This window comes from Mirounga angustirostris, unplaced genomic scaffold (genome assembly GCF_029215605.1).
Source record: "Mirounga angustirostris isolate CCGP_5_RB_7025 unplaced genomic scaffold, mMirAng1.0.hap1 SCAF_16, whole genome shotgun sequence".
NCBI classification, from domain to species: Eukaryota; Metazoa; Chordata; class Mammalia; order Carnivora; family Phocidae; genus Mirounga; species Mirounga angustirostris.
Window position 1 is genome coordinate 43,866,216 of NW_026991724.1, and position 27,188 is coordinate 43,893,403.

Below are 27,188 nucleotides of genomic sequence, written 5' to 3' on the forward strand. Positions count from 1 at the left end.
AGGTTCTAAGCGTCCGCCTTCCACCCAATCGGCGCTCTCACCCAATATTGCCCCGCCCCTTCGCCCTCTTTCAGTGATAGGCTGCACCTCCTGGCCCCTGAGCCACTGGGGATCCTTCGGAGACGGGTCTTCATCAGGCACCGGCCAATCAGGCTCCAGGACCCTGCCAGTTCTCATTGCGGAACGGGCCGCAGATGGGAGGGGTAGCCTTGGAAGGGGCCAGATGGGAAGGGAGGCCGCCGGAAGGAGACAAGACTGTTAGAACGACTTCCCGCAGGCTAAATCATTCCGTGCCCATTCCACAGGGAAGCTAGACTGAAGGAAGGACTTCCTCTCTCGTCCTCCCCCGGCAAGGGTCCAGAGGCAAGCCCACAACTCCCCAAACACTGACCTGACGCAGACAAGCCATAGAAACGTCTTTATTGAAGGGGATAGGGGTCATGCTGAGTTTGGGGACATGCAGTGAAGGGGCAGTCGTGAGCTGTCCTTGCTGGTCAGGGCCCCAGGTCCACCCTAGACCCCCTGGGCCTTTAGGTTCTCCCTCAGGCTGCTGGTCTGGCCCGGGTGCTGTGAGGTCCTTTGGGGCCAGTGACTCATTTGGTGTTTTGGACCTGTGACCAGAACGTAGATTGAAATAGGGGGTCCAGGATTTGGGATCCCCTCAAGGCCTTGGGGCCCTTCATGTATTAGAGATGGAGGCTTTAGGATTTGGGGTTCCCTGGGGGCTGGGACTCTTTGCATTTGGGTATCTTGAGATCCATCGACTCGGCATTGAAGTGCTCTGGTTTCCAGGGATGAGAATTCCTGTTTGGGGTCTCCTGGTGCCTATGAATAGGGCTTGAGGTGCCCTGGGAGCCCGGGATGCATATCCTGACTGCAGTCTCCTCCATCCCAGGCACAAGGACCTCCATGATTGGGGTTTCCTGGGGGCTTGGGATTGAATTTTTAAATTTGGGATTCCCTGGGGATTTGGGGATTCCATGATTTGAGGATCCTGGGAGTTAGGGCCTTAGGGTCCTCTAGGGGCTGTAGGACTTGGGGGCACAGGGGAATTTGGGACATGTACTCTGGGATTTGGGATCCCCAGAGTCCCAGAATGGGGCCTCCAAATTTTGGGGTCCCCCAAAGGGGGAAGTCATTACTTAAAAAATAGAGAATTTTCTGGGAGCCTGGCCAGCACAGGGGCTGTGGGCCGTGTGGGGTGGGCTTCATACAAGGCACTGGGGGTTTCTTGAGGGCGCAGAGGGTAGGAAGACTTAGGGGTCCTGTAATTAGCACTTCCAGGACTGTTTTGGTGTCTGTAAATTGGGGGTGAGAGTGGGCTAGTTAATGTGGGTCTCTTCTTGAGGGGTAAGAGCAGGGATTTATTAATGTAGGGTGTCTTTGATTGCAGTGTAAGCTTTTGGGGTGACCATGGGGGTCACAACATCTTGAGGGAACTGATGTTAAATGTAGTTGTTACTCTGTTGCTCTGGAGGTATGACCTGTGTTTATTTCAAAGGGATTTGATGGGGGGTGGGGGGTCTTTGTTATGGGGGAGGGTTCTGATCCAGTGATGAATGACTCAGGAATGTTCTGCTCTGGAGCATGATGTAGAGGTCACCATCATTTGAGGTGATGTGGAAATACGTTACTGGGGGGTCTGCTCTGGGGGTTGGGGACAGGGACTAGCCTGAAGGTGCTACACTCAGGGAATCTCTTTCTGGGTACCATGGGGTCTGTATTTGGGGGTTATCATGAGGGACTCTGTTAATGGGGCCTCAGTGATCGAGGGCTGGCTAATGGGGGTCTCTATTCTGGATGTGTTACTGGGAATCTCTATCTCAGGGTGACTCGGGGGCTCCTTGTGTCAGGAGATGCTAGAGGGGACTCTTTGATGCTCTATCAGGTAGCCAGGCCTCTAAGACTGCATCTCCGCCCTCAGCATCCAGGGAAACCAGCAGCAGAAGAGCAACCTGGAAAGGAGAATCACATCTGTCACACCTTGATGCAGGATACGGGAACATCTGGATTAATCACCCCACCCCACCCCCACCCCTGCTCCTCCCCAAGTGTCTGGGATTCGGCCTTTCTGGATTCTGTCTCTACCTGCCTGGCCTATGCCTTCTCAGGCTCCTGTGAAGTGGAAAGTGTTCTGCCTCCTCTACCTTCCCCGTAAGAGTGGAAGACACCAGAATTCAGTGTGGGACCTCACTCCCTAAAAACCATTTCTGGGTAAGCTGACTAGTCACAAGTTTTCCTAACCTCTATTTCCAGCCCCAACCAGAAGTCCAGATCCCTATGTCCAATGGCCTTGTGCAACCTCTCCTGAACATCCCACAGGAGGTGGGCCAAGGGTTGGCTACCCACCTGGAGATGGAGTTCTCTGATGCGATGTCCTTTGGGGTCCGGACTGTCGTGAAAGTGCGTTTGGGTTGTGTCACTGAAGGGGGCGCAAGGTTTGGGTGAGGGGATGACAGACCCTCAATACCCAACCAGACTCCTTGTCATTGATACTTATCCATGTCCCCAATACCCACCTGGACCCCACATTTCAATACCCATCTGGATTTCATGTCAGTAATATTCCCTGTATCCCCCCATACCTATGTATGTCCCCGGTGCCTGCCCAGAGCCTTGTCGTTAACATCCCCATACCCTACCCCCCATAGCACTTATCCTCTTTGGGATCCTGTCTCATCATTTTCCTGGACCCTGTGTCTCCTGTTAAGTACTGGAGATTCTGTCACCAGCATATACCTGAGAACCCATGACCCTTCCTCCTATCCCCAAACCCTCACCCCTCCTCTACCTCCTACACCCCAGCCCCAGCTCACTTGTCACTTGATGCACTTTTTTGGCTCCGACATTGTCCCCAGGGGGGTCAGTGGATCCACCAATCCTGGGGAGACATGAGAAGAGTGGAGGGGTCAGAGTCATGAGAGGCCAGGAGAGCTGAACCCACAGGACCTACACAGAAAGAGCTAGAGTGTGGAGGTGGGTAGCCACACTGTCCTCCTGGTCCAAGAGGAAGAGACACCTGAGAGGGGTGGGCAGTCAGGGTTCTGGGAGGTGCCCTGGGTTGGGGTTGGTGTTTGGGCTCACCTCTGAATTCGGGATGCTGGTGCAAAGACTCCATGCCGTGGGGGGCAGGTGAAGTACCGGACACCGAAGACAGAGCCATCATGCTTGCCAGTGGGCTGGTCTAGCTCAATGCCATACCAGTAACCTGCAGCAGCGGGGTGTCAGGCTGTCTCAAGGTCTTGCCTGCGCCCCCCCTCCCCCCCCCCGCCCCGCCAGATCACTGTCCTCACCGGGGGCAAAGTCTGTCTTCCCATAGAAGCGCACAATCCCTTGCTTCTGGCCCGCAACAAGGACTTGGTCTCCAACCTCAGCCTTGGCTCCCTCCCGCTGTTGCAGGCTGCCCAGAGATGGGGATGACGGGGGCTTCTTTTTGCCTGGAGTAAAGGGTACAGGAGAAGGGAGTGGGGTCCCCAGATGCCAGCCCTGGGGACCCCATGCCACCCAGAAAGACCCAAGATAGAAATTCTGTCCTAACTCCAATCAGGAACTCTAGAGCCTTCCCCAGAACCAAGAGGGCTTTGGGCTTGAAACAATCTCAACTGCCAGAAAACGGGGGGGGGGGGGGGTGTTAGGCCTGAGGGGAAACTGAGTCAAGAACCTGGAGAACCCCAAAATCCTTTCTCAAAGCTGAGGTTATTTGGGCCAAAGGAAAAACTGAGTCACAGAAGTCAGAAGCCCAGAAATTATCCTTTTAAAATGAAGGAAGGAGTTGGGTGTGAAGGTAAATCAAGTCACTAAAGCCAGGAACCCCACAGATGCTTCCCTAAAACTGGGGGAAAACCTTTGACCTGAGGGGAGACTAAGTCATAGAAGGCAGAGAACCTACAGATCCTTTGAAGAACTGGGTGTGGGGCCAGTACTAAGTCAAAGGAGAAACGGAGTCATAGAAGTGAAGAACTCAAAGATTGTCCTCTGACACAGGAGTTTGGGCCTGAGGAGAAACTGAGTCACTGAAGCTGGGTTACCCACTGAATATCTCAAATTGGCTTGCCTCACCTTCCTCACCCAGAAGGCTCCCCCTCTGACCTTTGTGTTCCCTGCGGCCTTTGCCAGTGACACGGGAAAAGTCCATCCGAGGAGTCCGAGGTGTGGAGGTGACGGATGAGGGGGGTGCATCCACTACCTTGGAGATCTTGGACACAGAGGCAAAGAGACCTGGGGGGACAGAGCCTGCTCTGGGAGTGGTCCAAGCCTCTGCCCTCTGCCCACCCCCATCACCAGCATCAGAACTACTGAGGGGACCCCACCACCACCCCTTTTGAGCCCCAGGTGGGACTGACCCTGCTTGGGGGGGCAGATGAAATACCGGACACCCCCAACACTGCCATCATTCTTGCCCTCAGGTTCATCCAGCTCCACGCCCACCCACTGGCCACTGGCGAACTCCGTGGTCCCGCAGAACCGAAGTGTGCCCGTCTGAGGAAACAAGGGAGGATATGGTTTGGAGGCGGGGGGGGGGGGGGGGGGGGCGGTCCTTGAGAGACCACGATAGATCACTGGCACACAAGCAGCATGGAGAGTGGATGAGGGAGCCCTAAGCTCAAATCGGTTTGGACATCACCATTTACTGGCTGTATGACTTAACTTCACTGTGCCTCTGTGTCCTCATCTATGATATGGGAACAGAAGTCACACCTACCTTATAGGATGGTTATAGAACTGCCCTGTTCAGTGCAGTAAACAGGCATTAGCCACATATAACAATTTAAATGAACTGAAATTAAATTAAAATTTAATTTCCCTGGTTGCACTCACCACATTTCAAGTGCTCAATAGCCACACGTGACTTACGGGTATTTTATTGGGCAATACAGACACAGAGTATTTCCATCCTCACAGATGGAAAGGGCTATTGGACAGGGCTGTCAGAGCCTCAGAACAGGGCCTGGTGCTGAGTGAGGGATCAGTGAGTGTTGATTATTATGGTCTTGCGGCTTGGGTCCAATGACCTCTTAGGCCTCAGTTTCACCTGTAAAATGGAGATAGCAAAGCACTTCATAGGCTGGTTGGCTGGTTGAAACATCTGCAATATATGTAAATTCACTTAGTTGCTGTGAGCCCTCAGTGGTTATGGCTATGATCATCGTGTGAGGCTGCTTCACTCTCCAAGCCCCAGTTCCTTGTCTATAAAATGGGTGAATTAATAGTGCCTGCTTTGGAGGATTGGTGTTGGGATCAGAATAGGACCTGCGATACACAGAGCTCTTGAGATGCACTAAGCCCTATTCTAAGGGTTTTCCGGATTTTAATTAATTTGAGCATCATACAACTACCTGAGGTGGGTACTGTTATTAGCTCCATTTTAGAGATGAAGAAACTGATACCCCGAGAGGTAGAATCAGTGGCCCCAGGCCCTGCAGCTGGAAAGCAGCAAAGCTGAGATCTGCCTGAGCGTGTGACCACTGTGTTATGCTGTTTCTCTAAGGGGAAGACTGTTATTATTGTTCTTATCTTCAAACAAAAGGTTTCACCTCTCTGAGCCTCTTATAGTCTTCTGGGTTGTAAAATGGGGAGAGTCAACCCATTTTGCTTTCAGAATTGTCACATGGATTAGTTCAGGTACAGAAGGTGTTACAGGTGGGGCTGATGCGTGCAGAACCCTTGATCAGGAAACACAATGTGACTTTTACGATTTCTCACTGTACAAGCAACGAAATTCAGATTCCTTCCAGTGGCTTGCAGGTCGGGTGTGATCCAGCTCCTGCTGACCTTTCCACTTCACCTTCCTGTCACGCTACCCCTTACCTCCTCTTGGCCTCTGTACCTGCTGTTTCCTCTGCCTCCATGTTGTTGCAGGTGAGCTCCTTCCCCTCTCAGCTCAGCTCAGACATCAGCTCCTCACAGAAGCCTTTGGAACACCCCAGCTCCAAAACTGACTGCACATGTCCTCAGCCAGAGGCAATTTACTAAATCCAAACATTTTTTTAAGCTAAAAAAAATTTTTTTAAAGTAATCTCAACGTCCAACTCAGATTCACGACCTTGAGATCGAGAGTCACATGCTCTACTGACTGAGCCAGCCAGGCGCCCCTAAATTCAAGCATTTAATGGTTTTCAAAGCCCTTGCTGCTACCAGAAATTATTTTAACGATGGGTTTACTTGACTGGCTGCGTCTCCTTCATCAGAGAAAAAGCTCCACAAGAGTGGGTCTGGGCTCACACAGCCCTTAATTTCCAAGGGCAGCCTGGGTCCAGCATGGAGCCTGAGGGACACCAGATAAAGAAATCAAAGCTGGAATACCTGGATGAATAAAGATTCTCTCTGCCCTCTGGGCATTTGTACCTGCTCCTCCTACGTGGGACCCCCCCTTCTCCTTTTCTTTTCCTGGCTCATCCCTCCTTATCTTCAAGGGGGTGCATTCGTCCCATCATACCCCTGATCATTCTGACCTGTCCTTTTTTTCCCCAAAGTACTGACCACTCTGGGAGCAGAGGTGGGCCCTGACTGGGGCCCACAAGGCCCAGGGGAACTCACAGGTGCAGAGCTGCACTGATCACTCTGCTTGTGCTTCCTGGTGACAGCCATGACTATTATGGGCTGTCCCTGTCAGGTGACAGATCTGTCTTCCCTCCCTGGACCGAGAGCTCAGCCCAGGGTGGGGCACAAAGGAAGCACTCACAGAACAACTGTGGGAATGATTGGGAGGGTGGGTGGCCAAAGGAGAGGGTCTACACTCTGTCCAAGGACCCAGCCCTGAGGCATGGAGGCCTGCCCTCCCCACCTTTCCCCAGTCTCTGACCTTCTGGCCATCCAGCAGCACGCGGTCTCCCAGGCGCAGGCCCAGTGCACTGAGCATGAGATTGCCCGGGACGTTGTCATAGTTGGGTAGCGTGACCTTGGGGAGGGCACAGGAGAGCGGCACAGCCTCCTCCAGCAGGGTTCGCAGCTCCTTGGCCACCAATGCTGCCTCTGCCTTATCCAGGGACATGTCCATGGGGTCTGGGACCACCTCCGCTGGCACCTGTCCCTTTCGGTTCTGGGGGCCAATGGGAAGAAAGGAAGTGAGGACTCGGGGCACAGGCTGAACCTCCGCTGAGCCCATGCTCCCAGAGACCCCAGTCTAGGTAAAGCCATGGTAGAACTAGGTCAGACCCTAGGCCAACATGGGAATAAGAAGGGGTGAGGCACTGAGGTATAGACCATGTCCCCCAGGAAATCCACCCTCAACCTAAGGCTAGGGATCCCAAGTAATTGAGGGTGGAACTAGGGGTGGAGCCAAGGGAATGAAGGTCACACTTCAGTCTCTGGGTCATGATCTTAGGGAAGCCGTGCCCTGGGAGATCCCAAGCCTGCAATGAGACCATGTGATGGTAAATACCAGCTATCACTTCATTTGTTGAATGTACAAATGATTTTTGTAATGAGCTTCCAGAAACGCAAATGGTCCTGGCCCCCCTCATCCTCTGCTGGCTGGAAAGGGTGGGGAAGGAAGGAGAAGGGAGACACTGGGGGCTGGGCCAGGGGTGTAGTACCCGCAGCGCCGGGTTGGCACCATGCTCCAGCAAACATTTGGCTGCACCCAGGCACAGGTTGGAGGCAGCGATGTGCAGGGCTGAGCCGTGGTTGAAGTCACTGCACGTGGAGTTCACCACTGGGTTGTGGGCGAGAGGAGGGTTCCGGATGAGTGGCCTCAGCACCCCGCCTGGCCCCCCAACACCACCTTACAGCCTCCCCAAGTCCATCTCACAACCCACAGGCCCCAGTGCCTCCCATAGCCTCGCATGCAGAGCCCCGCCCCTCCCAACCAGTTCCTGCTCAGCCCTGGGGATGGGTCACGGATGTCTGGGCCCCGTCTCCCACACCTCTTGCCTCCAACCTACCACTATCTCCTCGGATCCCGGTCCCCTCACCCTTCCCCCACCTCCTCCCCCAAACACACCCTCCTCCTGCTTCCAGCCTCCTCCTTAGCCTGGGTCCCATCCCCTCCCAGCCCAGACCCTCCCACTCACCTCTTGGCCGTGCGCCCTTCAGCAGCACGCGCACCAGGTCGGGCACATCGAAGTAGGCAGCGTAATGAAGCGCGTTCATGTTGGTCCAGCGGCTGCGCAGCGTTACATCAGCGCCCAACGTCAGCAGCTGCTGTGAAAGGCGCACGGCCGCAGCGGGGTCCCCTGCGCAACAGCCCAGCTCAACTTGCGTCCCCTCCTCCAGAGCCTGGGCCCAAGGCATGGGGAAGGCCCTGGGCCTCAGGGACCGCGCTTTGGCATCTTAGGCTGTGGATTCAGGGTGGCGGTCTGAAGGCCGGGATTCTGAGTGGTTTTGAGGGTGTCCAGTCTGGGGGCCTAGGTGCAGGGGCTCATGCTTTGGGGGTTTGGACCTTACCAACTCCGTGGGCCCCAGCCTTGCACGCATAGTGGAGCAGTGTCATGTCGGTCAGCCCATCACGATCATTCACGTGGCAGCCTCGACGCAGAATCTGGGAGAACCGGGGTCCAGAGAGGTTTACCCAAACATGTGAGGGACCCTATCCTCTCCCTCCCTGGCTTCCCAAGTATCTTACCTCATTGCCGATGACGTCGATCTTGTGTTGGACTTGGGGCACCCACTGGCGCACAATGGCGAACAGTTCAGGGATGGTGGTCTGGGGGTCAAAGAGAATCTCCTGGCACGCCGGGTCATTGGGATCGAAGAATGTGAAGGCTAGGGTAGTAAGAGGTCCAAAGTCACCCCAGGCAAGCTGACCCCCTCTTTCCATCCTGAGGCAGGGCAGCTCTAGGCCTTTGCCTTTAAGATCCTCTAATGCATGGTCTCAAACCATATGGTGCATGAGCCACAGACATTTTCTCTGTGGCCAGCATGAGGCTTCAAGATCAGGAGGTTTCACATCAAACTCTGGATGCCTCAGGTGTCTTGCAAAGTTGGAAGATCCAACAATCCTACAGAGCAGCAAACTCCACTCCTTGAAACAAGAGTGTGGAAGGAGTGCGGTATTTTGAGTCTGCACGTGCCCCCCACCCGGGGGGTTGGGCCCTGGGGGGGGGGTCACTGCTCTAGCGCACTACGACCCTGGCTCAGAATGGGCACAGTTTGGCTAAATCCCAAGTAAAAAGGCCAGAAAAACCTGGTTTTTAAGAAAAATCTCCATTTTTCAAATACCGTGCAGTACACATTAAAATGTACCCATGCGCAGGATCCAACCTGCAGCCAGCCAGGGTGGGAGTCTAGAGGAACTTGCATCTCCCCCGACCAGGCTCTGATGACTGGTGCTCTCTGTAGTATTGTCAACACTCGGCACAGGGCCTGGCCCGAGGCAGGAGCTCTGCGCGTAATGAATGAACGAGGAAATGAACACCTGGATGTCACACAGCCCGGGAAAGGGCCACAGACACCGCGTTTCCAGAAATCAGCCTGTGTGCTCCTTTTGGAACCCCAGTCACGTCACAGCCCTCCTTGGCTCAGGACCTGGCCCTGGCTTCCCCCGACACACTCCCAAGTACTGACCACTGTCCTCCCCGCAGCCCACAAGCCCTGCACAAACTGGCCTTGTCTGTTCTCTGCCCTCTCCCTCTCACCCAGCCACACTGACTCCTTCTGTCCTCCCAACACACCAGGCAAATTCCTGTCTCAGTGGCTTTGCACTTGCTGTTTTGCTTGCCTGGGACAGTGTTTTCCCCAAGCCTTCTCGGGGCTTTGCAGGCTTTACTCCAATGTCACCTCTTCAGGGAGGCCTCCCCAGACTACCCTGTGTAAATCAGTGCCTGTGCCCTTCTCCATCCCGGGCCCTTTATTCTTTCTTTAATCACAGCATATCCCACTACTTAACATTAACTTGTTTGCTCCTTCCTTCCCGTTCTCCCTTCCTCTTTTCCTGTTTCTCTTCTTCCCTCTTTTTTCCTCTTTTCCTCTCTCACGTGTCTCCCTCACTAGGATGTAAGGACTATGCTTCCGTGCTGTCTGCTCACTCCCTGCCCCCCAAGGCCCACCGTCGCGGCTGGCATGCAGTAGGTGCTCAATCAATGTTTGCTGAATTAATTGCACACATTTAATACACAAATACACAAATTCTTCAACGAGTCCACCTTAGCTGTCTCTCTCTCCTAGACCACATTTCCAGATTCCTTCATGTTCTGTGACCAAACCCTCCTTGTTCTACAAGCAAGATTCTGAGGGAGGTGGGGGTGGGGCACAGGGAGCAGCCTACACCCTCTGACTTCCCACCAGGCCACAGGCCCCAGCCACATATAGCTACATTTCCAAATGAGATTTCCAGTTTCCTGGCATGGATTCCCTGCACCTGACACCCAGATAACGTTCTTATTTTTCTATCAGACTGAGCTCAACTTGGAGCCTCTCTGACCCACCTCTAGCGGGTGATATGGCCACAGAGGCCATCCCTCCTGCCCTATCCTAGCGATGCCAGCTCTTTGAACCTGGTGTCTAGTTTCTGAACTTACAGCTGCTGGGGATTCCCAGCCAACATCTTCTAAAAGCCCCCTCCACCCTCTGTATCCAGTAGCCAGAGGGAACTTTTAAAAATATAAATCAAGGGCGCCTGGGTGGCTCAGTTGGTTAAGCGACTGCCTTCGGCTCAGGTCATGGATCCTGGAGTCCCTGGATCGAGTCCCACATCGGGCTCCCTGCTCAGCGGGGGGTCTGCTTCTCCCTCTGACCCTCTTCCCTCTCGTGCTGTCTCTCATTCTCTCTCTCAAGTAAATAAATAAAATCTTTAAAATATATATATATAAATCAAAAATATAAATCAGATCCACCACTCCACTGCTTTTAAGTATCTCCCTACCAACTGCTCTCTCTTCATCACACTTATTCAACGTCCTCACAGTAGCCCCTAAGGCCCTCCAAGATCTAGTCATTGCCAAACCCTCACCTCAACTCCCATCACTCCCTAACTACAGCTCCAGGATGGTCTTCTGTTCCTGCCTCAGGCTTTTGCACTTGGTGCTCACAGCCAGGAACTATCTTTCTCCAGCTCTCCTACAGCTGATTCCTCCTCATGCTCTGGGCTTCAGCCTAAATGCCACCATAATCAGAAAGACCCACTCTGACCACTCCATCTCAAGGTGCTGCCCCCCTATTATATGTCCCTCTTTTATTTCTTTTATTTCTTCCATAGCATTCACTCCATCTGAACTTTTCAGATTTAACTATTACTTGCTCCCTCCTGAGAACAGGGATCATGCTTGGATCACTCACCATTAAATCTGTCACCCAGAATAAGGCTTGCCACAGAGTAGTAGCAATGGATAAATATGCTTGGTGAATGATTAGACACTTTCAGGTTCTCCAAGAGGCCATCCTCCCTGCTCCACAACTTCCTACCTCAGAGCCTTTACTCCTGCAGTTATCTCTCTGGGTATTCCCTTCCCCTGGCCCTTTCCCTCGTTAAACCCCAATTCATTCTTGGGTCTTCCTCAAATGCTACCTCCTCATGGAAACCATGTCTTAAAAAGCTCCTGCAGCATCCGATTCTTGGCAAACACAATTCTCATCATGTCTTGTAATTATATATTTATATTATATCTGTGTAAGTTGTCATTGAGGCCTGTAAGTTCTCTCAGGGCAAAGACTGGGTCTGTGTGGCTCCATGCTTTGCTCCAAGCTCCTAGCATAGAGCCAGGTCCATGACAGGCTTTCAGCAAATGTTTGTTGAATGACTGAATGATGTGTCATGAATCAAAGATTAGGATATTCCAATTGCATTCTCCAACGGATGAATGAATAAATTAATGAAGGGGGGGTCCAAGGGCCAAGACTCCCCTGGACCACTTTCAAAGCCCCCAGAATCACCAGCAGAGCTCAGCCCAACCTCCCTGGCCACCCAAGGCTCCAGACCAAATTGCAGGGTGGGGAGGGTGGTTACCGTAGTCCTTGGGGAGGGGGGCAGGTGCTGAGGGGTGCACAACAGGCTTCTGCCGGCGCTCCTGGGTGGGGCTGGGGGCCTCGGGGACCAGCTCCTCCTCCTCCTCCTCTTCTTCTTCCTCCCCCCGGAGTGGAGGGGCCATCGGAGCGGGATCTGTCTTAGTCATAGTCTTCAATGGCCCTCCGGGGGGTGGGTGCAGAGTTGGGGGCGGCTTTCAGGCAAATCCTGGAGACAGCGGTCAGTTATAGAGAGCGCCTCACAGGGTCCAGGGTCTAAGCCCCCAAAAGCTCCCAGAAGCTCCAAGGCCCCCAGTGGCTCCCACGCCCCCAGCTCTGGATTTTGGGCAATCATAGCGACGACCATTACCCCTCAGAGGACCCTGGTATGTGGGCCCAGCGCCTAGCACTTCCCCCAGGTCCAGCCCCCCATTCTTCTCCTCCCGCGTCAGGCTCCTCAGTCTAGGCCGCCCCCTCCCCGGGTTTGTTTATCTCGGGAGGCAGGATGCTTCGCCCCTCCCCTTCTCCGCGGGCCTCCCCTCTACCCATCTTACCTGGGGCGGATGGGGCTGAAGACCAAAGCTGAGACTGGAGAGACTGGAGTAATGGGGTGTCAGTGTCCGGGGAAGTGATGGGGGAGCAGAGAGAGACAGAAGGGGACGAGGCCCAGACGCCGACAGGGGATGGGGGTGGAGAGGGAGGGGCGCAGACGGCGCATGCGCAATGTTACCCCCAACCAGGCGCGGGGGCGGAGATACTGGGAGGCTCCTCGCTTTGATGAAAAGACTTGAGGCAGCGTCGGGAAGGGGAGAGACACGGAGGATGGGGAGAGAAAGAAGAGATGGTCACGAAAAAGGATGTGAGGCATCAAAACAGAGAGAGATGAAGCAGAAACAAGGGCAAAAGGAGAGGAATGGGAAAGCGGGCCCAGTTCTATTTTGTGCATACCCCTGGGATGGAGGCTTCCCGCAGGCCCGCAAACCAGGCCAGTTAGGGCAGGGGTCTTGGTGTGGTGGTGATGATGTTTTCTCTCTCTGAGGTCTCAGACCTAACCCCTTCTCCATGCTCACCGCATATAAAGGGTGTCTCAGAGGGATGATTTTGTAGACTCCTTTCATCCTCTTTGGTCATCAGTCATCGTGGTTATCATCACAGAGTGCTCACAGAGAACTTACCAGGCTCAGAGAGGTTAAGCCAGTTGCCCAAGGGCACACAGCAAATAGGTAATGGAGCTAAGACTTGAAACCAGACAGCCTGGCTGCAGAGTCTGGGTTTTTAATCACCATGCTACATGGCTGTAGCAGTGTCTAGGGGCAGAGCTGCCAATGAACCTCTCCAAACCTGAATATCCCCCAAGAAGACCTGGAGCCAGCCCAGGGTCCAGGCCTTCCTGGCTCCTTCATCTTGGTTTGGCTGTCACGCCTGCCTGGCTGTGGCCTGCACTGCCCACAACCCCAGCCCAAAGAGGACTGGGTGACTTTGCCTTCCACCCTTCATCCTTCTAATGGTCAGGGCTGGTAAGTTCCATCTCCAAAATATTCCTTCCAGAATTTTGTCCCTCACCCCCTCACCCCACACGCAGGCCCTCATCCTGGTCTTTCCGTCATCCTCTCCCACCTGGACTATGACAGCAGCCTCTTCCCTGTTCTCCCCCCCGCAACTTGCTCCCTATAATGCAGCCACAGGGACCTAACACACCCCCATCAGGGCCCTCCTTGACTCGGAGACATCTGCTTGCTGCACCTCATTCTAGATTAAAAACCAATGTTCTCAACCGCAGCCCACAAGGCCCTAGGTGAAATTTCCCCCATCATCTCTCCAACATCTCTCACTTTCCCCCGAATCTACTGCACTACACTGGCTTCCTTTCTCCTCCTCAGTGCAGGACTTTTGCACTGACCTTTCCTTCTGCCCAGAATGCTCCTCCCCCAGACACTTGGTTCCCTCTCTCCCCTCGTTTAGGATTTTACTTATTGGCACCTTCTCTGCTCTAAAATTGCACCCCCCCACACATACACTCCCTCCCCTGCTTCAGTTTTTGCCATAGCAACACCGCCTTCCTCCAGCTGACCCCCTGGATGTTGGGCATTTCCAGGGGCTGTTCTTCTCCCTGGAGCATCCAGCCCGTATGCCTCCACACCAGGTCTTCTCATCCAGGTGTCTGCTCAAACACTGTCTCCTTAGACAGTCCTCTTCATCCATCCATCTGCCACCCCCACCCCATTACATTTTCATTTAGTCTTTACAGCGCTTATCACAATCTGAAATTATTTTGTTTATTAGTTTACTAGTTTGACTTCCACTCAAGCAGAATAGGAGCACTATGAGGGCAGGATTTTATTGGCTGTGTTCACTGCTATATACCCAGCTCAGCACCATACTTGGCAAAGGATATGAGGGGCTCTTCAGAACCAGGTACCATTCTTCCCAAATAAACAATCCTTGTTCTGCTTTGAGACTGTTTTACTGACTGCAAAGGTTCAAGCTAGGGGTAGCAGGAACCTGGCACCAAGGGGAATAAGGATTGATGGGGCTTGGGCTCAGGTCAGCCCCAAGGTTCAAGGGGTCCGTAGAAGGGGGTGCTTGGAGCCAGGCCCTTGAAGGAGGTCCTACAATGGCCCAGGCATGGGTGGTGGGGCTAGGTAGGCCCATGTATGAGGACTATCTCTTCCTTTGTTTTGTTTTGTTTTGTTAAGATTTTATTTGACAGAGAAAGACACAGTGAGAGAGGGAACACAAGCAGGGGGAGTGGGAGAGGGAGAAGCAGGCCTCCCACCGAGCAGGGAGCCCGATGTGGGGCTTGATCCCGGGACCCCGGGACCATGACCTGAGCCGAAGGCAGCCGCCTACCGACTGAGCCAGCCAGGCGCCCCTCTTCCTTTGTTTTCTGTCATCTGTCCCACAACATTATCTGTCCTGGTCCTTATGCACTGGGGGTCTCAGTGTCCAGGAGCTCAGGCTTGGCATCCAGTGTGGGAGGTGCAGGACTCTGGGCAATGACCACAGCTATGTCAGGCCCTCCACAGATGATGGGATTCTCAGGTCCAGGGAGCTGGGCAGTCCCAGACAAAGAAGTGATAGAGATGGAGAACATAGGGGAAAGAGGGGAGGGCAGGAGAGAGGGCAGAGAGGACGGGGGAAGAAATGATGAAGAATAGGGAGGCCAAGGTGGGAGGGGGATGTCAGGGAACACAGAGAGATGTGGGCAGAGAGATTTGTGGGGAGACGGGAAGAGATGTGAGGCCAGAGAGACATTCGTGGGGGGAATAAAGAAGTATGGGGACAGAGGAAAATGTGGGGGACATGGAGAGACAGATATGGAGGTAGGCCAAACAAAGAGGAAGACAGAGAGGGACAGTGATATGAGGGACACAGAAAGATGCAGGTGAAGAGAGCAGTGGGGAAATGGGGAGACAGATAGGAGGGCAGAGAGATGGGGCAGCAAAAACATAAAGATGAATGTGGGAAGAGAGAAGGACATGGAAAAATAGGATTGAATGGGGGCAGCGGAGGCAGAGAGACACTGTCAGCCCAGGGGCCCTGGCAGGCTTCATGAAGAGTCCCAGGCCTGAGTTGGAGCTCTGTCCCTGCTCTTCTGTATGTCTCCTTTATGCCCCAGCATGGTCAGGCCATTGTCTCAAACACAGAGCGTCCAGGGGCAGGCACATTGCAGTTCCGGCTGACTGCTACTAGCTGCGAATACGAACCCAGTGCTGCTACATCTGCTGAGCCTTCAGGAAAGACCAAAAATTATTTTAAAACACTGTTGTTGAGGCCAGAAAAAATCCTATCTGTGAGCCATGTCCAACCCATTGGCTGTCAGGCTGAGACACCTTAGCTACAGGGCTACTTTGGGGGGCTCCTTTTTGTTTAAAGACCCTTTTCTTTTTTAAGATTTTATTTATTTGAAAGAGAGACAGAGAGAGAGTGAGAGAGAGAGAACATGAGTGGGGTGAGGGGCAGAAGGGGAAGCAGGGTCCCTGCTGAGCAAGGAGTCCAATGAGGGGCTCAATCCTGAGACTGAGGGATCATGACCTGAGCCAAAGGCAGATTGTTTAACCCACTGAGCCACCCAGGCATTCCGGAGGGGCTCCTTTCTGAAACCCCTTCCCACTTCTCTTGTCCAGCCAGGGCTGAGAGCCCTGGGACCTCAAACTTGGCTCTGGGGGTTTTAAGCAGGGAAAAGTCCTGGTCAAACTGATTCTTCAAGACAGGATACCCTCCTCCAATACTCAGTAGTAAGATACAGGAGTAAAAGGGCCTTTAGATGGGGTCGGGGAGCCTCTAGGAGATAGGTTGCAAACTCAAGCTCTATTAGGAGCCAGGCAAGGAGCTCTCCAACAGGAGAGAGCTAGCCTCCTGTGCAGTCAGATACCTGGTTCAAATCCTGGTTCTGCAATTTCCTGGCTGCCTGACTTTGGGCAAGTGACTGTAGCATCCTGGCACCTGTTTTTTCATCTGAAAAATGGGGACCAGAGCCGCATCAAGGTCATAGTGAGTTTTCAGTAAGTTATTAATGCTGCCTGGCAGAGAGTAAGGGCTCCTTAAATATTATTAATAAATAGAGCAGCCATTACCCTGCTCTGACCAATAGTTGGTAGGCGTTGCCAGATGGACTCTTTTCAAGACAAGCTAGAAACTTGGAAACATGAGTGAAATGTTCTGACTTTTAAATACTGGACTCTAGTTTAAACGAAAATACATATGGGGGTGCCTGGGTGGCTCAGTCGGTTAAGTGTCTGCCTTCAGCTCAGGTCATGGTCCCGGGGTCCTGGGATGGAGCCCCGAAATCGGGCTCCCTGCTCAGCGGGAAGCCTGCTTCTCCCTCTCCCACTCCCCCTGCTTGTATTCCCGCTCTCGCTGTCTCTCTCTCAAAAAATAAATAAAATCTTAAAAAAAAAAAAAGAAAATACATATGCTATGGGGGCCAGGTGGCCCCACTCACCAGGCGCGGCAGGCCCCGATGCCCCTAGGTGGCAGGCCCTCCTTGCACACCTGCTGCCCCAGCTGTTCCATAGCCCGCAGCTGCCCCTGGGGCTGCTCCTGGCGCCGCTGCAGTCTCCGCACCCGCCGCTGCAGCGCTTCCAGGACTGTGCCCAGCCTGGCCAGGGGGTGCTGGGCCCGGACTCCAGGCTGTGGCCCGGCAGGAGCAGGGGGCAGGGGGGTCAGGAACACGGTGGTCGTGGCCTCAGGGCCTCCGGATGCTGACCCCAGTACCACGAGGTGCAAGGGACCAGGGGCCACGCAGCTGGCCCTGGGGATAGGGGCGTGGCCTCCGGTGGGGAGGGAGGCACGCCTGGCTTCTCAGTGCTTCGGGAACTCTGCTGCCTCTGGAAGACAAGGCATGGGATTGGGGGGGGGGGCAGGCGTGGGGGCATCAGGGCCAGACTCCGAGGGGTACTGCCCTCAGATAAGGCCAGACCTCAAGGAGGAACTTCTCTCAGGAGAGGAGGGCTGGGGATCAGACTCCACGGATTATTTCCAGGTGGGGAAGACTGGGGGTCAGACTCCAGCAGTGGGACCTCCTTTTGCTCACCTTAGCAGGGGGGTGCCGGGGAGAAAATGGACAGCACTGCATCAGGCTGCAGGGAGCACACAGCCCGGCGCCACTGGAAGCAGGATGGTGTGAAGTGCTCACTGCACAGGTGCTGGCGGCAGCTGGGCACCCAGTCTTCATGGCCCATGTGCCGCAGCCAGTCCCTGATCCCATGACCCTGAGCAGGTTCAGTGGGAACCTGCCAGGGACCGTGGGGTTACGGGGTCAGCAATATCAGGTGCAGTCCCAGCCCTCTCTGAGGATATGTACACCCAGAGATCCCTGGGCTCCAAACCTCAGTCTCCCCAGGCCAGAAGCTGGCCCTGCCTCCTTCCCAGGCTCTCTCTACCACCAAACCGCATCCCCTACTTCAGCTCCACCTTTTAAACACCCAACATCAGCCCACCCCTCCCACCTCTGCTGCCCCTCCCATCCAGCCTTCATCCTCTCCTGGCTGGACTTCTGCAGCAGCCTCCTTCCGGATCTCCCCACCCGTGGCCACTCTGCCCTCCCCCACAATCTGTTCCTCCACATGAGTCTGAGAGAGAGTTTATGAAACTGGACAAATCTAGAATGTGTCCACATTCATGCGGGTGGGGGTGGGGTGGGGTGATAGATTAAAAGAGATTTAAGAAACATCCAATTGCAGGTTGTGGACCTCGTCTGCGACAATCATTCCATAAAAAGACATTTTAACACAGTTGGGGAAAATTTAACATGAATGGGGTATTGGATAGTTGTAAGAAATTAATTTTGCTAGGTATGATAATTGCATTGGTTTATGCTTCTAAAATAGTCATCTGTTGGAAAAACATTCTGAAATATTTACAGGTAAAAGAAGTAACATCTGGGATTTACTTTAAAATCATGCATTAAAGGTATAAGTGGGTGGGGGAAGATGGAAAAGATCAGCAAAATGTTGACAACTGGTGAATCTGAGTGACAGATGCATGAGAATCCATTCATATAACTATTTTTTGTGTATGCTTGAAAACACCTGTTAAAAGGTTTTTAAACAACTCAACAACAAAAATTAACCCCATTAAAAATGGGCAAAAGACTTGAACAGGTATTTCTCCAAAGAAGATATACAGATGGGCAACAAGCATATGAAAAGATGCTCAATATCACTAATCATTAGGGAAATGTAACTCAAAACCATCAGATATCACCTCATAACCATTAGAATGGATACTATAAAAGAATCAAAACGGGGGGGGTGCCTGGGTGGCTCAATCGGTTAAGCATCTTCAGGTCAGGTTATGATCTCCGGGTCCTGGGATTGGGCTCCATACTCAGCAGGGAGTCTGCTTGTCCCTCACCCTCTCCACCCCTGCTCGTGCTCACGCACTCTCTCTCAAATAAATAAAATCTTAAAAAATAATAATAAAAACTGAGGGGCTCCTGGGTGGCGCAGTCAGTTAAGTGTCCGGCTCTTGGTTTCTGCTCAGGTCATGATCTCAGGGTCATGAAATCAAGCCCCACGTTGGGTTCTGAGCTCAGTGAGGAGTCTGCTAAAAGTTTCTCTCTCCCTCTCCTGCCCCTCTTTGCACTCGTGTGTGTGCGCCCTCTCTCTCTCAAATAAATAAATAAATCTTTTAAAAAAATAAATAAAAATTAAAACAAGTGTTGGTGAGGATGTGCAGAAACTGGAATCCTGTGCACTGCTGGTGGGAAATGTAATATGGTGCAGCCACTATGGAAAACAGTATGGTACCTCCTCAAAAAAAGTAAAAATAGAATTACCATATGATCCAGCAATTCTACTTCTAGGTATATACCTAAAAGTATCGTTAAGTGGGGTCTCGAAGAGATATTTGCACACTCATGTTCATAACAGCATTATTCACAATTGCCAAAAGCTAGAAGAAACCCAATATCCATCAATGGATGAATGGATAAAGAAAATGTGGTATATGCATACAACAGAGTATTATTCTTAAAAAGGAAATTTTTTTTTTTAAGATTTTATTTGACAGTGGGGCGCCTGGGTGGCTCAGTTGGTTAAGCGACTGCCTTCGGCTCAGGTCGTGATCCTGGAGTCCCGGGATCGAGTCCCGCATCGGGCTCCCTGCTCAGCAGGGAGTCTGCTTCTCCCTCTGACCCTCCTCCCTCTCCTGCTCTCTGTCTCTCATTCTCTCTCTCGCAAATAAATAAATAAAATCTTTAAAAAAAAAAAAAAAAAAAAAAGATTTTATTTGACAGAGAGAGACACAGCGAAAGAGGGAACACCAGCAGGGGGAATGGGAGAGGGAGAAGCAGGCTTCCTGATGCGGGGCTCGATCCCAGGACCTTGGGACCATGACCTGAGTCGAAGGCAGACACTTAACGACTGAGTCACCCAGGTGCCCCTAAAAAGGAAATTCTGACACATGCTATAATATGGTGAACCTTGAGGACATTATGGTAAGTGAAATAAGCCAGTCACACACACAAAATATATGAGGTATCTAGAGTAGTCAAATTCATAGAAAAAGAAATAGAACAGTGGTTTCCAGAGATTGGGGGGAGTAGGAAATTGGGATCTGTTGTTCAACAGGTATAGAGTTTCAGTTTTGCAAGATGACAAAGTTCTGAAGATTGCAAAATAATGAGAATATCCTTAATATTACTGAGCTGTATATTCAAAAATGGCCAAGATGGTAGATTTTATATGTATTTTACAATTAAAAATACAAATTAAAAAATTAAAGCTTAAAAAATGAACTAAATAAAAGCTTTCCCTGTGGGAGTGGGTGGGAATCATCTGAGACTCAAGACTGTCCAAGATGAAGATCTCATTTTCCAGCTTCATATGCAGCCAGGGGTGGCCACATAATTGAGTTCTGGCCAGTCTGTCCTGTGGCGACTGTCAGCACCTGTGACACATTAAATGTTTATTTTAAGCAGTTAAATTTTGAGATAGTTTGTTATGTGGCATTAGATAACTAAATAGTCAGTCATTCACATTCCACCTGTGCAATACCTTCCATATCTGTCACATTACTTAATATTTTTCTTAAAATTGACCAACTTTAAAAATGAAACAAAGAGGGGCGCCTGGGTGGCTCAGTTGGTTAAGCGACTGCCTTTGGCTCAGGTCATGATCCCAGAGTCCCAGGATCGAGTCCCACATCGGGCTCCCTGCTCGGCGGGGAGTCTGCTTCTCCCTCTAACCCTTCCCCCTCTTGTGCTCTCTCTCTCACTCTCTCTCTCTCTCTAATAAATTAAAAAAAAAAATGAAACAAAGATACCTCAAAGAAAAACTTTATACTACAACTGAAAATGGAAGACCAGTATCAATTCCATGAACAGACGTTGACCAGAAATATAGCTGGATACCTTCATCTGCTGAGGGCTCCGAGGCCCTCTCTTTGTTAAAAGGGCAGAGTCGGGGTGACAGACAGTGGGGGACACCACCATCTATAGGAGTCAAGGTAACAAATTCAGGCACAAACACACAAAGGAATACCACACAGCCCTAAAACAGAATGTGGAGGCACTCTGCACTGACATGCTATTTTCAGGCATATACATTCCATGAAAAAAAGCAAAGTTCTAAACAGAGCATATCTGCTTTTAGTAATTGTGTCAGGCTCGGTAACAGCCCCCAAAAGATATCCATGTTCTAATCCCTGGAACCTGTGAATACTACGCTGCACGACAAAAGATGTGATTAAGTTAAGGATCCTGAGATGAGGAAGTCATCTTAGATCGTTCATTTGGGCCCAACATGCAATCGCAAGGGTCCTTGTAAGAGGATGGCCGAGCGGATATTATGACAGATGAAAGAGGAGAAGGTGATGTGACCACAAAGGCAGAGATTGGAGTGACGTGGCCACCAGAAATCGGAAGAGGCAAGAAACAGATTCTCTCCTACAGCCAGCCTCGCTGGGAGGGCAACCCTGCCAACACCTTGATTCTGGCCCAGTAAAACTGACTTGCACTTCTGGTCTCCAGAACTGTGAGAGGATAATTTCTGCTGTTTTAAGCCATCAAATTTGTTTCAGTATCCACAGGAAACCAATACAGTGATAAAGGGGGAAATTAGAACACGTTTTCAGATTTGCTTGTATTGCATAAAGAAACTGGAAAAGACACATTAGAAAGGAGGTGGGCAGGATGAACAGAGATGGGCATGGGAGCAAGACTTCCCAGCCAAAGGGCCGACGGACAGGGCGGGTGGGGCTGCAGCTGGTGAAAGAGAACAGAGGGGCTGACTCAGAATCTGAGCTGTGGCACCCAAAGAGCAGAACCCCAGGGCACCCAGCCAGGAACTCTGGCTGCCACAGTCCTTTTCGCCTGTTTGGGATCCAAATCCTCCCATCAACCCCATTCTGCCTGGACACACACAAGAAATCTCTTACAGCAGCACTCCCCACCCCCTCCTCCTTGGCAGAGACTGACAAGTGACTACTCCACACCTCCTTTTCTTCTTCCTTACTAACAAAACTCCAACTTTAGTTGAGGTCAGCATGTGCTGTGCTGAAAGAACACCAGGTTCCTTTGTGTAGGTGGGGCCATGTTCTGGCCAGTGAACGCTTTCGTGTTGTGCGAGAAATCTGGGATGGTACCTTAAATGCAAAGGGTCCTCAAATGGATCAGGGCGGTTCAAGGGGCAAAGGAGGAAAGTATCATGAAAACCCTCTTCCTCACTTGGTCTTTTTCTTATTCTCCTTTGTTCCTCTGGATAGCAACACTTTTATAATGGGCAATCTAAAAATCTACTTTAGGGGCACCTGGGTGGCTCAGTCAGTTAAGCGTCTGCCTTTGGCTCAGGTCATGATCCCAGGGTCCTGGGATCAAGCCCCAGATCAGGCTCCCTGCTCAGTGGGGAGCCTGCTTCTCCCTCTCCCTCTACTGCTCCCCCTGCCTGTGCTCTCTTGCTCCCTCTGTCAAATAAATAAATAAATCTTTTAAAAAATAAAAATTTAAAAAAAAATCGACTTTAAGTGGACAGCCAGTGTCTTCCTTTTCTACAGAATAGTGTAGTCTCGTTGCTCATCTTTCTAGATCATGTAGTGGCATACGCTGCTAGAAGTCCTTCTTTAAAAAAAAAAAAAAGTTAAAATCAATTCAAAATGTTTTCCGGATGGTTAAATGCCCAGCTAAATTACTACATTTCCCAGTCTTCCTTGTAGTTGGGGGTGACCAATGATGAAGAACTCACCATTGGGTGGGATTTCTGGGAAGGCTGTATAAAGGGGGCTAACTCAGTTTACAGTTGGAGCCTTTTGCTCTTCCTTCTCTTTTCTTACCAGGTGATGATGGCTGGGGCACTTGGCAGCCATCTTGCAAGGAAGCTGCATGCTAAGGATGACAGCACAGAAAGATAGGAACCTCAGCCCTAATGATTGTGAACCTGCCACACAAGTGCTGGTCTGTCAACCTCTGTATTTGTTTTATTTGAGAGAAAAATAAACCCTTGGTGGATTCTACTATTGTTCAAAATATTTGCTGCCCTTCCCCACATGAGGATTACATACCTCTACTGCAGTGACCTGAGGCTTGACATAGACTTGCTTTGGCCAAAGGACTGACAGTGACATGAGCCACTTCTAAATATAACATTTATGAGGAGCCATTGGGTGATTCTTCCTACTTTCTCTTTTCCCCCTCCTGCAAGACCAGCAATATTCTAAGCAGGGGAGGCTCCTTCGGCCTGAGTCCCAGGTTAGGATATTGTACAGTAGGTCCACAAATGGTCTGCAAAAGACATAGCGTGAATGAGAAATAAACCTTTGTTATAGTAAGAGATTTTGTGTCTGTTATTGCAGCATAACTTAACCATGCTGTATCCTATCACCTCCATAATTTTTTTTAAGCCAATGATATTTCACAACTTTCTTACTGCCACCCAAATGCAATGCCTGACTCATAGGCTTCCCATCAGAAAGGACTCTCGTATGTTCCGAAAGGGCTGAAAACAGAACTAATAAATGTTTCCTCTGGCTGCCTGGCAGGCTCTTTATGTTATTCCCTGGCAGCCACTTCCTTCGATAGGTTTCACCTTGTTCCTTCCTGCCATCCATGCCTTCTCCTGAATCTCCTTAGGAAACAGCTCCTCACCAAACTCTTAACCATGTGACTTCTGCAAGACTGACTCGGGGGTGAGCCTTGAAGTGGAAATGGGCAGCCATTGATGAGATTTAAGCATAGACGTGAACTGATTTTTATAAAGTCATCTGGTTGCTCTGTACGATTGTCATTGTTCTCCTCGTTATTATATGTGAAGCACTTAGAACAGTGCCTGGCATACAATAAGTGCTCTCCAAATAAGTTATTGTTGTTTTTGTAAGGGACGCAGAAGTATAGGCAGGGAGGCCAGCAAGCAGCCATCTCAATGTCTCATTAGCAGAGGATGGCAGTCTGAACTAACTGTGAGAGCAGAGGTCATGAGAAGTGATCAGGCTGGAAATGTAGGGTTTTCTGTTATTTCCTAATACTTCAATTAGGATTTTCCCATTTGCATTTATAACTGTGTTGCCAAGGTGTTAGGGGTTTTGTTGTGATTGATGCAGGGTGGGTATGTGTTTGGAGGGTAAGTCAAAGGATGGGTTGATGGACTGGACGGGGGACAGCAGTGCTGAAGAAAGGATGGGGAGTTACTCCCAGGTTGGGTGTTCAGTTCTTCAATGTTGGACCCTTCACCTATCCATGAGCTCTGTCCGGATAGGAACAAGATCTGTCAGGATCCTCTGTGTCCAGCAGGGGCTTCCTTACTCCAGGAGACACTCAGAGTTGCTGAATTAATAAACAGTACCAGAGTGACATATCTAAAAAAGCAGATCTGGGCGCCTGGGTGGCTCAGTTGGTTAAGCGACTGCCTTTGGCTCAGGTCATGATCCTGGAGTCCCTGGATCGAGTCCTGCATCGGGCTCCCTGCTCGGCAGGGAGTCTGCTTCTCCCTCTGACCCTCCCGACCCTCCCCCCTCTCATGTGCTCTCTCTCTCAGTCTCTCTCTCTCAAATAAATAAATAAAATCTTTAAAAAAAATAAAATAAAAAATTAAAAAGCAAATCTGGACGCACTGATTTAGGTTTAAAGACCCCTCTGCATTACTCCTATTCTGCACCAGGGTCCCTCAAGGGACACGGATTGCTGGGTTTCCTCGGGGAGGCCATCTGAAAGGCATTAATGAAATTCATCCAACAAATATTTACTGAGCACCCACTATGTGCCAGGAATTTTTTTTTTTTAAAGATTTTATTATTTATTTGACAGAGAGAGACATAGCGAGGGAGGGAACACAAGCTGGGGGAGTGGGAGAGGGAGAAGCAGGCTTCCCGCTGAGCAGGGAGCCCGCTGCGGGGCTCGATCCCAGGACCCTGGGACCATGACCTGAGCCGAAGGCAGACACTTAATGACTGAGCCACCTAGGCGCCCCTATGCCAGGTCCTGTTTGAGGGCTGGGGAAATAACAGAGAACAAGACAAGAAAAATCTCTGCCTTCATGGAGCTGACATTCTAGTGGGGGAGTCAATAAATGAATACATCAAATATGTGATATGCCAGATAGCGATAAGCATTAAAAGGAAAAATAAAGCAGGAGAGGGTTATCATTTTACCTTGAGTGGTGACCATAAAGGTAAGACCTTTCCAGGCAGAAGGAAAAGCACAAGCAAAGTCCCTGGGGCAACAGTGTGCCTGGCGTGCTAGGGGGACACAGAGTTACCAGTGACACTAGAGCACAGTGGTAAGGTGGAGGAGGAAGGAAATGAGGTCATACAGATATTGGGGATCCAGCTCCTGTAGGGTTTTGTAGGGCTTTCTGTCTGCTCCAGTCTCACCATTTTGTCTTTTATAGAGCAAGGTGGGAGCCAGGGGAGGATCTGAACAGAGGAGGACTCTGATCTGACTCAGGGGTACACAGGTTCCCTGTGACTGTGTGTGGGGATCAGAGTGTGGGAGTGGGCTGACCAACGAAGAGGCTACTAAAATAGTGCAGTCAGGAGATGGTGATGGTCAGAACCAGAATACAGAGAAGAGGGTCAGAAGTGGTCAATTCTGGATATATTTTAAAGGGAGAGCCAACAGGATCTGCTGATGGACTGGATGAGGAATGCGTCCCGGCCCATTTAGACTAAGGCCACCAGGGACACACCTGTAGTCCAACAGAGTCAGGTTTATTTACTATGGCAATGAGGGAAACTGCACACTGGAGGTACTATGAGGAGTCCCACCCAACAAAGGAAAAAACCGGTTATTATTTGGATTTGAGAGAAGGGTGAGTTTTAGGTGAAATGTAAATGAAATTGTTTGTATAAGCTTAAAGCAAAGCAGAACTGTGTGGATAGATATTAGGTCTGGATTGTGAAGTGAGTCCAGGGTCCTGTCTCCTTGAAAGTAATAAAGTTTAGGTAGATGTGGAAAACTGTGTCCAGAAATGCCTTACCTGAAGCTCTGCACCTGGACAGAAGCGACTGAGGTTGCTTCTCAGTGTCAAAGTGACAACTCCTCCAGGCATTAAGTGAGATGTTTCATTTTTCCTGATGTAACTCCAAATGGCGAAGTTTAGGACAGCCTATGATTTTAGAGAACAAAGTTTCCTAGTAAAAAAGCAGCAGTCACTCAAAGGGGAATTTTTTTTTTCACTTTACATCTGCAGCATGTCCTGAGAAAAATACAGAAATATTTTCCTATTAACTCTTCAGCCAGATTTTCCCGTGTCTTTTAGTCCAGCCGGGGAATAAATGGGAAGACAGATTTTTTTTTTTTTAAACAGTTCAAGCTAATTTTTACTTTCTCAAGTGCGAGGAAAGAAAAGAGGTAGGGATGACTGTAAGGTTGGGAGGAAGCTCTTAACTGAAATAGGAAAGGTTGTGGAAGGTTTGGGAGACAAGATCAGATCAAGAGCTCAGTTTCGGATGTTTTACGTTTGAGAGACCTCAAATTCGTGGAGATAACGAGTGGGCAGTTTTAGGCTCCTCCCTCCACAGTCCCACTTCTCACGCTCGCCCCTTTCACTACCTGTAGTTAATCGTCTACCCCTGCGCTTTAACACATCTGCACCTTCGCCTGTGCCGTATTTAGTGCTAAGAAGACCGTCTCTTCACTTTGCTAGCCTTACTTCTAGACACCTGCAAGCTGGACCAGGCGCCCGGCACAGCTGCAGTTACCCTTGGGCCCCGCCCCCAGAAGCCCCGCCCCGCCCTTGCGCTCACTTGTAGAACCTCACAGGGCGGTTGTCAGCGCCCAGTCGGCCCGAAATGTTGGAGCAGTTCGGAGCCCGGCAGTACTTGGGCATGGCTGTTCGACCCCATTGAGTCCTGCCCAGTCTGCAGTCGTGCTTTGGTCCTCGCCGCTCTCCGCCTGACTCACGTGATGGGCCCTTGTGCCTCATCACGTGCGGGGGAGGGAAGAGAGCGCCTGCGCGCTACGCGCCCAGCTGTGTTACCCGTTACGCCCTGGTCACGTGGCAAATGGGGAGAGGCGACGCCTTCGGCGCAAAGCCGGTTCCTAGCCACCCTGACCTTACCACGTGTTGGGGGAGAGGTGGCGTCACGGCTTTTCTGAGCCTGCGCCAAGTGGTCCGTCTCGTTCGGCTCCACCCTACGCTTACATCCGGGTGACTGCCATTGCGTGGGTAGTTGCTCGGGGATGGGGAGTGCAGTAAAAAGCGAACTGGAGGCTTTGGTCTTAGCTACGTAAAAGTTAAAACCTTAATGTCTGTTAATGATAAACACAAACCGCATAAAAAACGCCACTTCCCTTGATCAGACATCAAGTAAACTAGCTATGGCTCCACCCTGCCATATACTTCGCTCCGCCTCTCAGCCCTCATTGGTCTAAACTG

The 27,188-nt window shown here is 51.1% G+C and overlaps 1 protein-coding gene across 2 annotated transcripts; it reads right to left on the minus strand.

Annotated features, from left to right (window-relative positions):
* Positions 1–403: 403 nt before the first annotated feature.
* Positions 404–26,735, minus strand: CLIP3 (CAP-Gly domain containing linker protein 3). Of its 2 annotated transcripts, XM_045891333.3 has the most exons (16): positions 26,571–26,735; positions 25,788–25,916; positions 12,432–12,663; positions 11,882–12,106; positions 8,564–8,703; positions 8,386–8,479; positions 8,013–8,174; positions 7,536–7,654; positions 6,803–7,039; positions 4,344–4,479; positions 4,090–4,218; positions 3,294–3,437; positions 3,085–3,208; positions 2,817–2,881; positions 2,350–2,422; positions 404–1,955 (listed from the first exon to the last, which is right to left on the minus strand). In XM_045891333.3, the coding sequence occupies exons 4-16, from the start codon at positions 12,045–12,047 to the stop codon at positions 1,901–1,903; spliced, it is 1,644 nt and encodes a 547-aa protein (XP_045747289.2). In that variant the 5' UTR covers positions 12,048–12,106; positions 12,432–12,663; positions 25,788–25,916; positions 26,571–26,735; the 3' UTR covers positions 404–1,900. The 2 variants fall into 2 exon arrangements, with proteins under 2 accessions (XP_045747289.2, XP_064437446.1); XM_064581376.1 differs by lacking the exon at positions 12,432–12,663.
* Between the last annotated feature and the right edge of the window lie 453 nt (positions 26,736–27,188).